This window comes from Sinohyriopsis cumingii, chromosome 13 (genome assembly GCF_028554795.1).
Source record: "Sinohyriopsis cumingii isolate HCF-2022 chromosome 13, ASM2855479v2, whole genome shotgun sequence".
In the NCBI taxonomy this organism is placed as follows: domain Eukaryota; kingdom Metazoa; phylum Mollusca; class Bivalvia; order Unionida; family Unionidae; genus Sinohyriopsis; species Sinohyriopsis cumingii.
Genome location: NC_142973.1, coordinates 57,755,211 through 57,768,223, shown reverse-complemented (window position 1 = coordinate 57,768,223; position 13,013 = coordinate 57,755,211). Strand labels below are relative to the sequence as shown.

General features: G+C 33.8%; 1 protein-coding gene across 1 annotated transcript in view; it reads left to right on the top strand.

Moving 5' to 3' along the window:
• The window catches only part of LOC149785639 (uncharacterized), a 136,180-nt gene that overhangs the window by 80,693 nt on the left and 42,474 nt on the right, over nucleotides 1-13,013 (top strand). The window contains exons 10-11 of the mRNA XM_089979916.1: nucleotides 3,004-3,076; nucleotides 10,649-10,727. Coding sequence (XP_089836042.1) covers nucleotides 3,004-3,076; nucleotides 10,649-10,727 — 152 coding nt within the window. The remainder of the gene's footprint in view (nucleotides 1-3,003; nucleotides 3,077-10,648; nucleotides 10,728-13,013) is intronic.

Genomic DNA, 13,013 nt, shown 5'->3' with positions numbered 1-13,013 from the left:
CAACAGTAGTTGTATAGAGGTCTTTGGAATTATAGAGAAACTTATGACTTCTAGAGGAACCGCGCCAGGGTTTGACATCGCTTGGTCAAGTAAAACTCCTGGATTGTTACAAGAAACTTTCTGGTAGAGGTGGTGGGATGTTTGAATAGTTCTGAGCTAGTTGTAAGTGATTTGGTTTGATTATGTTTAGTAAAGACTTTTCTCTCGCAACTAGAAAGACAGACGTGTCATATGAATAAATAAATAAATAAATAAATAAATAAATAAATAAAAATAATAATAGTACTGATAGAGCGCTTTAAAAAATTTAATTTTTGGTCTCTCGACATTTAGTGAGCGAAAGTAGATAAATTCGTTTTCTCTTAAGAAAAACGTTTAATTTGGTTATGACTTGTAGTTTGATTACATATATTCAGTCACGGCTGGATATTTTATCTAGGATGTAATGCAGCTATGATAAAAAAGTATATATTTGGGAGGGCGCTGGGATTCGACAGAATGTTGCTAATGGAACCAGCGTGTTACGATTTGTTTTCTACACGTGGTAGATCGAGCAGAGTAAAAGGTTGACTTTACAACAACCAACTAATCTCAGATGAACAAAAATTATCAGAATAATTTGACCGTGAAATCGTTTGCATGCGAGGTTCATGAATTTTGCTTTATAATCTTAAATTAACTAGAGAAGAACCGTTATATATATATATATATATATATATATATATATATATATATATATATATATATATATATATATATATATATATATAAGTCATTTACAACATCCCCCCTCTTAAACTTCTATAGAGATTTGTCCAAGGTCAGCAATCTACTTTTTTAAAATTAAAATCCCATAATAACGGTTTTGACTAACCTGCTCCGTTTTTAGCAATTTGAAAACCTGAGACTATTTTATTAAATTTACGTAACTTAATCTTTATTCAGGATTGCATATTAAAATAGTCACCATTGACAATTAAACTCGCTTTGACAAAGTACACACCTCTTCCCCCAGTCCTATCTAGTAAGTTGATAAGCTTAATGCTAAATTTATTGAAATCCCACAACAGATTTAGCAATAAGAATAATAACAACACTAACAACAACAACAATACCTTAACATCTGTTTGCACCTGACTTGGATAAGTTAAGCATAATACTGATTTTATTGAAATTCCGTAACAGATTTAACAGTAAGAATAACTACAACAACAACAAAATAGCTCTGCATCTGTTTGCACCCCATTTGAAGAGCAGTCGGTAACTGGCAACAATTTCTTGTAAAGTAATCATCATTGTACGTCGCGACAGGCAAGTAGAGGAATACATAAGGGCAATTATAATAAATTAATATAGTAACTACAGGCAGAGATACGCAGAAACAACTTTTGGACATAGTGATGTTCAGTTCCTTGTGACATCGACTCCATGCGAGGACGATAAATTTGATGGCAATTCACGTTCTCGACATTAGAGTTGATATCGGGGTACTGGCAAGTAGAAATTGAGTAGGCTGATAGCCTAAAATAAGGTCAAATGAACTGGACTGTGACGCATGGTTAAGAAAGTAACGAATGGCACAGACCTGATCGCAAGGAGCAATCATAAGGCCACTGAAGATTGTTCACTTCATTCAGCTAAAACCATGCTTGATACGACCTGAAGTGTACATGAACACACCGATTGTTAGGAAGAATCGTTCGATGGAGGTGGTGAAACGAGAAGGAAGACGAAGTGTCGCCATATCCCATTACAGCTCAAATGACCAATTTAATTGAACGTAGAAGGGCGCGGAGATGAAACACCACTGTTTTGTCTTCAGTTTCGGGCATTATTTTAAGCTGATTTCAGTTGTTTCATGTGTTTATAGCACTGACCGGTGATAAAAACAAATTGATATGTGTGAGTGACGGTTTTTCCCTGGACTGTTAATTGGATGGGTGTAGGACAAAGCGTCCACATGGGTTGAAATACAAACGCCGCGCAGATAACATCCGATTAATCTGTGCCCATCGTCTATATACATAGTGTGATTCTAGTTGAGTTAATTATGCGATGACAGATGCCTATTCTCTTGTTGCTAATATATATATATATATATATATATATATATATATATATATATATATATATATATAAGTTGTTTAGATTGTTTGTTTGCACCGTTAGGTCAGAAAATTTGTCATTCTGCTTGATATGATGTCAAAATTATATTAATTGAAAATGGCGTCATTCTGATATGAAATATGACCTCCATAATATACATCTTGAAAATATTGTTAAAATTGGAAAGCCATATCAAATGGGGCTTCCAATATGAGACGTTTTATAATGCCTTTTTTATCAAAAATGAAAATAGTACCGAGTTATATTATATCCAACGAAGAAGCTAATTTGAAAGTCACGTTATTGCTGAAGAATAAATCAAAATGGTTGTAAGACTCTGCAATTAAAAGAAAGAGGTATCTTATTTTTAATTCCTACAAATTTGTACAGCCAGTTGAGCGACCGCTCCGGTGGCCTAGTGGTTAGAGCGTCCGCCTCGAAATCGGGAGGTCGTGGGTTCGAATCCAGGCCGAGTCATACCAAAGACTTACAAATATGGCAATATGGCACTAATATCTGCCTCGTTTGGCGCTCAGCATTAAGAGGTTAGTGTTAGGACTGGTCGGCCTGGTGTCAGGATAATGTGGCTGGGTGGGACATCATGCTACGTGTCTGCGGCATGATGCCCCAGTGCTACACATCACTGTAAACTGCCACAATGCAGACACCGTAGCGATATGACTTGTTAAAGTTACGTTAAAAAATCATAATCATAATCACACACACACACACACACAGCCAGTTGAGCAACAGTCCAATCGATGGACTTTTGTTTATATTTATAAATCATTGTAAATGTATCTTGTTATATCTGATCTGTTCAAATCGATTAAACATTGATTAATAGTCTCACATATTATGGCAGATTTGATATGATATTGTATTTGTGTTTTTCAGGAAAAGAAGGATGATAAAACTTTGGATGCTAATGCCAGATTCTACTTGAATAAGACTGTGTCCAAACCACGTGGTAAGAGAATAAATTCTTTGGAAGACAAGAGTGGAAATAAAATATCTAGTTTTAAATAATGGCATTACACTAAGATTTTCGTTGAAGATATATGCTAAATGTTAAAGTTGTGTGTATTATGGAGCAAGCTGCAGAGAGGTTACTGAAGCTGTTTCTGAGATAAAATCATATTTGAGAAATCAGGGGTGGGTGGGTGTCATAATTAATAGCCAGGAACAACTAACTAGATAAAGTATCCGTGTAGTATGTTTTACATTTTATTTTGAATGGCAACACAAATTTAAATTAAATATAGTAGGAATGTTTGTTTGAACCTGTGCTATCAAAATTATTTCGGACTTGGATACTTATTTTAATTAGGAATGTTTCTACAGCAAAATTAGGAACACCTACATTTTATTTACATCTTCAGAATAGTGCAAACAATTGTTGTAACTTGGTACGGATATTTCTTAAGAAATGTTCTTTTCAACTTTGAGACATTTGCTCATTTGGGAAAATCTGATTGAATTGCTTCTGTTTTCTTTCTAAACTGAGAATATCAGAATATATTTTGCACTTTGCAACAACTTCTCAATGGGGCAACTTCAGAAACTGCTCTGTCTTACAAAGGAAGTGAGTCTGTTATGTGATGAACTGGTTTTCGTCTGATACCCTTTCACCATTTGTGATATAGGACAGAGAAACCACAAGATCTTATGTAACCAACCACTATATGGCAAACAGCCACATAATGTCTTGAACTGAATAATACCATGCTTCCGAGCGGTTAGCTTTTTTTTATTTGATAATTAGTGGCGATAATTATAGCTAGTAATTATTAAAATTATAAACTAACATCTAAGAAACATAGAGTAATCAGGATAATCAGATCACGTGTCTCTTTGTATGGATTATAATTACTTTCCTGGCATCTTGGAACAAGAGTCAGTGTGTTGAATTTAGAAATTAGCGTGTAAGTGTTAGATTTCCACCTTTAAACTCATTATATGGCCGATCCTGAGGGGTAAATTCTACAGATTTTGCACTAACATACTGGCCACAGGCAGCACTAGAGGAGTGGACGTTCGAGAGGGGTACTTTTTAAATACAAACTCATCATCGTTAATTGACTCTGGGCATAACATGTTGATGGCTACTGGCCAGGGTTGGGTGTACTAGGGACCATTGTACATGTATAGCTAGATAAACAGACTGAACAACTATTTTTAACTGCCTTATCAGAACTGATGTAACAGAGTCCTAGCATACACACCTTTCAAATTATACAGGAACTTTGTTGGGGTAGGTGGAAATGGGGCAGGATCATCACATCATTTTGGTGAAGAATTTGACAAATTGGGAATCAGATTTTCGTTTTTCTCATCAGGAACCATTCCATTTAAGGATAATGCACTTTGGTGTGAACTCTAACATACCTAGATGTGCCTGATGGCTTTGATGGCTCTTGTCATTCAGTTTCATATCTTTATTAATGGATGTTGCTCTAACATTCATAGTTCAGGAACAAGTCAACATATATCCATATGCTGTGGTGGGAACACTATAACTGTACATTAGGTATGTCCTTAGGGAGTCCATCTCTTCTGCTTTATTTGTTTAACAAAGGTATGGCCTTATCCGACCAATCTTAGATCTTGACGTTGCAAACTATCTGTTAGAGCCCATACATACATATTGCTTCACTGCATGAACAATAGTTACTCTGTACATCTTTCATAAGGCAGGTCTTCATTGTTTCACCAGTTTGAATGTGCTCACAGATTGCAATGTAGCTGGAGAACGAAAATGGCACCGACAACTCCTTTACTTGAATACACTGTTGATAATACACATTGTAGTGCTCACCTGATATAAATGAATACATTATGGATCATACACACTGTTGCTTACCTGATATAAATGAATACACTTTGGATAATACACAATGCAGTGCTTACCTGATATAAAATATGTACACTGTGAATCATACACACTGTAGTGCTTACCTGATATAAATTGATATACTGTGGATCATACACGCTGAAGTGCATACCTGATATAAATTAATACACTGTGGATTATTGTTATGTATATTCAATTTGCATTGTTGTTTTTTTTAAGTTGTCATCATATGATATGGATAATTATATTTTTGACTTGACCATGTCCGAGATCAGTTTCATTTTCTACCTGACCTGAATCATTGATTTTGGTTTCGTAAACAGCATGTTTATCTCAGTCTGAGACGAGAACTTTGCAAATTCCTCATGAAATACCATTGTTTACTACATTTTATATTATAATTTTAGTAATTGACTTTTAATGATAACTAAGATTTTATTTTGTAAATATTAGGAGCCTTTTAGAAGGTTATTTTCCATTAAGTAAGTTTATTTAAACAATGCTAATTCTGACCTGAGGTCAAGCAGAAGACTAGATAATATTGTTTTTCTAAAATGTATTAATTTAGTGATTTAAGATCTTAGCAGAATTAGATGTATTATTGTTGTGTCCAATTATTAATTTTGGCTTGAATTTATTTATTCCAATTGTCATAGAAAGTGCTCTTAAAAATAACTATTACACTTGAATTTGTAGTGAAACATTTCAAATATGGATATAATCTTGGATTCTATTATTGTGATACAACAAAAACTGTTGGCACATTACCAATAGACGGGACACCACAGCACTCTTCCAGCATTGAATTTAATTTGGATGTCCCCTAAAGTTTAGTCAGAACTTGAATCATTAGGACTTGTGTCTGTAATTCTATGATTATTTGAAATTTAATTTTCACTACCATAAGTCCCTTCTTCATTTTTCACTTTGCATTCTTGGGAAATAAATTATTTGTTTAATTTTACAAAGCTTTATGCTTCTCACTCTTTTATGTTACTTCTTTTAACGCCAGAGTTGTAATGAAGGAAGACTAATTGTAGTACTTACACAGATTGAAGTTCTTTATTTCAGACTTCAAGTTTATACTTTTGAAGCAATATGAGTTGGTGGGAGGGTGATTTTTTTTCATTTCCAGGAAAAAATTTCAATTATGTTCCAAAACAAATTTCGTCCTAACACTTTGTTTTATTTTTTTTTATTTGGTAAAATCTGTTATTTGAATCAGTATCAATGGCAAGCTTATTGATGTACAGTGGTCTGCATCTTAAGTGGCTGGTAAAATAGACAAAAAGTCACAGGACAAAAGGTCACAAAAACACATATGACTAAAAGTCACCGGACAAAACGTCACAATTCGTATTTGTATTGTAATGAGATGTTGGACAAACGTTACAGGATAAAATGTCACACCTGAAAACATTTAATGCTGTCAAATAATAACAATAAATAACAATAATAATGATTGAAAAAAACAAACATATCACAACATTTGGAGCGAATGTGTTCCACAAGAAGGCATGGTTTTGTCTATAATTTATCAATTGAAAGCATGATTTGCTTGCAGGTGTGTTATACAGAAAGAGTGATGTTAATAAAAATGCTGTAAATGGTGTCAGTTTGTTTCTTTAATTACTGAGTAAACAACGTTACAATATATGTATGCTAGAAGCAAATGTCTGTTCTCTCTCTTATCAAATAATATTTTATGCAGGACAGGTGGTATTGATAATAATTTTGCAGGTAAAAATGCATAAGTATATAAAAACTAGATTTAATAGGACAAAAAGATCAGCATACAATACGTTAATATACTGCAAAGAACACAAAATAACACAATCAACATGTTTCATATATTGTATCAGCAAATGTAAGTTGATCATTTCAGCCTAAAATTTTATAATGAATATTAATAATTGTTGATAAAGTAGGAAAGGGAGTCAAAATCATGTTCCTAATTCATATAGCAAGAAAATGTCAAATTTACATAAGTCTTTGCGATTTGTTGACCTATGCCATTTTCACGACTCCGATAGAAATTGTTGCGACATTTTCTCCTGTGAATTTTTATCCTTCACCTCTTCAGTAACTGAAAATCACGTGACATTTTGTCCTACACCTTTTACATAACTGAAATTCAGATCGATGACTTTTTGTCCTTTGACGTTTTGTCCTGCTATGTGGCAACCCCATCTGCATGCGGGAAGTGGCCGTATAAGATAGGTGGCCTTTCAAGAAGGTGACTTTTTCTGGGATGTATATTTATGTGTATGTAGTACAAAATCTTCATTTGAAAGTTGCATCGATTACTGAAAGGTTCTTCGTATCTTAAGAATAGACCTTTTTCAAACGACCATAATGGTTCTTGATTCATGAGCATGGAATGCGAGCGCGAGCGGGTATTGTTGGCACATGCATTGCAAAACCGTTAAAAATTGTCACTTAAATCTTTGGACAAACATCACTTGGCAATTGCAATCATTCTCTTTCCATTTACTCCATTTTTCCCCTGCTGCAGAGTGTTCTCCTTATCTGTTACACATTTGGATCTGGTGAAGTGTTTGGTAGGGGTTTTCCAAAATTTCAAAAGGGTCACTACTTTCTTCGACAGGACACATGCAAAGCAAATATTTGTGTGTCTGCTTACTCAAAGTCTGCACAGTACCTAATATTGAATAAACATGTGCAAGAATAAAATGATGGTCAAATTTCAAGTGACCAGTAACTTTTTATTTTAGTCGTGGGAAGGGGTGGTCTCGAAACCCTGGACACCCCCACATACAGACACACCCAATCTGGCATAGTGTTATAGTGTTGTTTGTTTTAGTCTTTCCGACATAGAAAAAAAATTTCGGAAAATATTCTGAACTCTCCCCATCGTAATCGAGTCAAATGACGTTATTTTTTGTTCTAAAGTAATCATTTTCCATAAATGTGATTACATCTTAAAGTTTTGGGATTAGCTCTTTCTATGAATTAAATATTGGTTCTGGACACAGCCAAGAATGTGTCCACTTATGATAGGTAAATTTGACATTTTTGACCTAAAATGCAGGCCACGTGTAACAACAATCAGGCGATTACCCATAAGACATACTTTTGTACACAAATTCGTCAGTACCAAGAAAACTGGCTGTGTAGAGGAGATGGTCTTTGCTGATGGGATGGGAACCGTATAAGGAGAGGGGTCACTGTATTGTAAGACCCTGTTTGGTCCTTAAGGGTGCTACATATATTTGTACATAGGAACTGAGTGTTATGTTAGAAAAGGTCAAAAGCTTGGGGTTATATCATCAACATAAAATCGAGAACAATTTGACAATGTTTAATGAATTGTGAAAATAAATAAGAGCTATAGTTATTGTGTACAACCAGATTATGTAATTCTAATATAACAAACTGGAAGGGGTGGGGGGCTGTTAGGTGTGGTGGGAGACAACTGTTACAATCCATGTTTCTTGGAATAAATATATTATTCTTGTTTATTTGATATTGTAAAATGTGTTCTGCACCATATGGAAAACAAACGTATTTTAAACAGCATCATCTTCTCCGATTCACTATCAGTACTTCAGTCACTACATAATAGAAAACTGGAGAATCCATTATTGAAAAACATACTCGAGAACAATACCGAGCTGAGTCTCTCCCACAATATAACATACTGTTGGTTACCTAGCCATAATGGTACTAAAGATATCGAAAAAGCGGATCGCGCTGCTAAAATGGCCCTTACTCAAGAATCATCTGATTTTAAAATGCCGTATACTGATTTTAAACCTAGTGTCAGAAAGTCCTTACGTCAGAAGTGGCAGGAATCATGGAATGATGCAGTGAATAATAAACTTCATGCCATTAAGCCAATTCTAGGAGAATGGTCTCCATCCTACAGAACCATGCGTAGGGAGGAGGTAGTCATTGCAAGAATCCGAATTGGTCATACTTACATCACACACTCCCACATACTAAAAGGTGAAGACCCACCAGAGTGCGTTTCTTGCAATGAACAATTCACTGTTAAGCACTTTATGATACAGTGTTTTGACCTGCAGCCTACACGCGATCAGTATTACAATGTGCATAACATGAAGGAACTTTCTGATACTATAAACATTACTAGTATTATAGAGTTCCTGAAAGCAGTGAATATTTACTCTAAACTTTTATGTTGTCACCTTATGCAGTTTTATGCAATATATATACCGTCCCTTTTTTGATACCTTTTCATCATTCTTCATTAACATACACCATTCACATCCCCCGTTGATCGGGAAGCTTTATTTTTCTCCGTTACCATCTTATCGTTTTAATTTCAACTATTTGGTTTTGATATCGCTGGTCGATATGAGCCTTTTTATAATTTTTAAAAGATTATACATATAATATTTTGTTTGGCGCTAAATAGCATAACAGTGATGATGCGCCGTTAAAATACAATCAATCAATCAATCAATCATATTGTAAAATGTGCTATTTTATAGATCCAAAATGTACTAACTTGACACTTTGCTTTTTCTTTTTGTCACTTTGGCTTTTGGCACCGACTGTACTCGTCAGTTGTCTGACAAACAACGACAGCGCTCCCTATTTATAACCTTCCCAAGACACCACGTGAAACAATTCAACCAATCGCTGAATGCACGGCAACCCATGTAAACAATACAGTTTTTGCATGGTATACCATGTCAACATTACAAATACATAAATTACATAACAAAAAGTATTTGAATACTGTATGACTTGTCTATGAAAAGAATAGGAACATTTTATGAGACCATGTTTATGTGAAATTAAACTTTATGATGATAACTTATCTTGAATAATTGAATCGATTCATGTAGACGCGGGTTCTGCACTTAATGCAGACGACCGATATTGTCACATCAAAACGTGAATTGCATAAATCAATACAACGGTATTGAAATGATGTTATCACTAAAACATGCAAATTACCTTCTTACAGTACCCTACTATCATTAGAGAGAATAATTGCGAATGCGAAAGTATAGAATCTCTAAATACGAAACACTCATGCTAATCCAAAATGGCGGACATCGTGATACAAAGATATACATGGACTTTTCTAGTCATGATTTTGTAGGTATTTTACATAGATTACAAATAGTAATAGCATAAGAGCATACTATTTGTAGCAGATAAGCTAAACAGTACACTCTGAAAACTTTATGACAGACTTTCAAAGACGTTTTACCGAAAGAAGCTCTACCTCGGACATACATGTTAAAATCGGTTGCCAGGATTGGCTGCTAGTTTCACAGTCCATAGACATTAGAGATAAATATAATTGCTATGTTTTGTATGTGAACATTCTAATTCATATTCATATTCATATGTACTATATTTATAAAAACAAACTTTATAGAAAGAAAGACCGAAAATAGTATCCGAATCATTGTGACTCTAACCATGGTCATTACACTACCACAAACATGCATATAATCATTGGTAAGATTATCCCGTAAAATAAAATGGCCCTTTTATTTTGTTTTGTCTGCACAGTCTATCAAGATCAGCACATATGATGGTTAGATATTTATTTTACCAGATCATGTTTTAAAAATGTTATTTCATATTATATATATATATATATATATATATATATATATATATATATATATATATATATATATATATATATATATATATATATATATATATATATATATATAGGTGCCTTGATAGAAGAAATACTGAAGAACTGGCGGGGAGACTACAGTCGTCTAGAGAGTCACCATGGTTATATACAGTGGTAAATAACATTTATCTGATTTTGGCATCACATATCATGTATACAAGCGTGAAAATTTTTTAATTCAGTTTTGAAGAAAAAAAAATGGTTTTTAAACTTAATATTTTAAAGTCAGTGGAGATCGTGCATGCTTTCTGATCAGTCTGTGTCTCTCCAGCATTTGTTCTATATGAACAACCAGCTGGCCATTAAATCAAGAATGACTGTTGCATCACAGTTAAATTATTTACTTTCCTTTCAGTTAGGTAAGGACCATACTATTTGTTTCATTTAAAGGTCCGGGAATATTAAAAGTATAAAAGTTAGCAAAAATCCAGTTCTAATGTACTTCAGGGAAGGTTAACATAGATATGTTTCTGGCACGATAATGTGCACACTGTATGCGGTCTGAACGGATTTTTATGACAAATGAAGATCCTATGTATGCTTGATGTTTTTTATGTCTTAAATGATTAAATTATGTGAGATCTGATCATTTTTGCAGTGTGGCCTATCTCTGCATTGTTGGGGAAAATGTCCTTTGCATTAACCCTTGCCATATGTTGTAAGTCTCAGATTGCATAAATATTTATAGTATTGATGGGTATTACACTAAATACTTCTTACAGTTTTATTCAACCTGAAGTTTATTATGATGACATGACATGATCTGTTGTAACATGTCAAGGTCAAATACAATGGAATAGATGGACAGCTCACGCCTTTGTCAGTTACTAGATCTCTCCATTGTAATGTAGTGTCAAGAAATGGTTTGTTCACCACGAAAGTTGTTATTTAGATGACAAAAGCACAAAACAAGAGAAATGTAAATAGTTAACACGGTTTATTATATGACTTCCATACTTGTGTGCGTTCAGTTTCAAAATTTAAGTGCTCAAAATGGTGAAATATAATATTTGGCATTTTTCAGAACAGATATTTGATAAAGCATGTTGAAATGACAACAAGCGTTTCAGTGTTAAATTGCACGTGAAAATCAGCATGAATGTTACATTTGTCACAATTCACATAATCTCTAACTCAGAAAATCCCAATTCCCAAATTAATTTTGCACATAAAAATAAGTTAATATTTCTCAAAATTTGTTTATATGACGTACCCAAGTGGTAATGATTTTGTGCATCCAGTCATGGTTCGGAACCAGACCCGGTTTTGTGTTATATAGTTCAATGGTAAACATGTTAGATGCACAGTCTGGAACCGGATGTTAATAGTGTGTCGCGTTTGTTGGCTGAGACACAGTTTGATGTTTTGAGCGACACAGTCTGGAACCGGATGTCAATAGTGTGTCTTGTTGGTTTAATGTCAAAAGTGTGTCTTTTTCTAGCAGTAAAGTGTATCATTGCGTCTGTTATATTATTTCGACATTTAAATGACCCAACCACTACAAAATGGATGGTGATTTGTAATTTCAAAATGATACATATAATTGGGTAGGAAATTCGACAATGCTAATCGGGATGCTAAATTTCCAATGGATAGCAGACGGCAATGTTGATGACGACACCGTGACAGTGTCGTCAGCTTAATCTTTCTATGGGAACTTTTATCTGATATAACTAGGAAATAAACGTTGAAACAATTTCAGAGAAACACTATTGTCGTTTTAATGTAACGGTAGAGACTAATCTACCTTGCTGTTGTATTGATGCTTGAAATTATCAGTTGAGACGACAAGAGACTTTTATTATGTTTGCTTGGTCTTAAGACCTTTTCTGGAGTACAGTAAAACCACAGCTGTCAAAACGGCGGATCTAACTCCTATTTGTAGGTTTTGGGAACACGATCGGGAAATTCATGACAAAGTTTTCACGAATATGACTAAATATCGAAGAATTCAGAAAGATTAGCATAGCGCTTCCTAGTGGAAAGCCGAGCGCCCAATAAGCACAGTAGTACATATTAACTTGTTTACAATAAATTAAACAAAGATTCAAAATTAATGATGAACAGTTTCATCACTGTTGACGAAAAATTATACTCTTACATGAATATTACCTTAACCAATGAGAAAAAATGATACAATTGCTTCTTTCTCTCTCAGAATAAAAGGTAAGTTAAAACAGTTTACAATCCTATCATAAACACACTGGGCTTCAAAAATCTTTACCCAGATGATAAATATTTAAGCAAATCATTTTTATATGATTTACATATTGTATCAAATTACTTTTCTTTGTGCAAGGGTCATATATATATATATATATATATATATATATATATATATATATATATATATATATATATATATATATATATATACACTTCAGTTACTATTATTTGCAT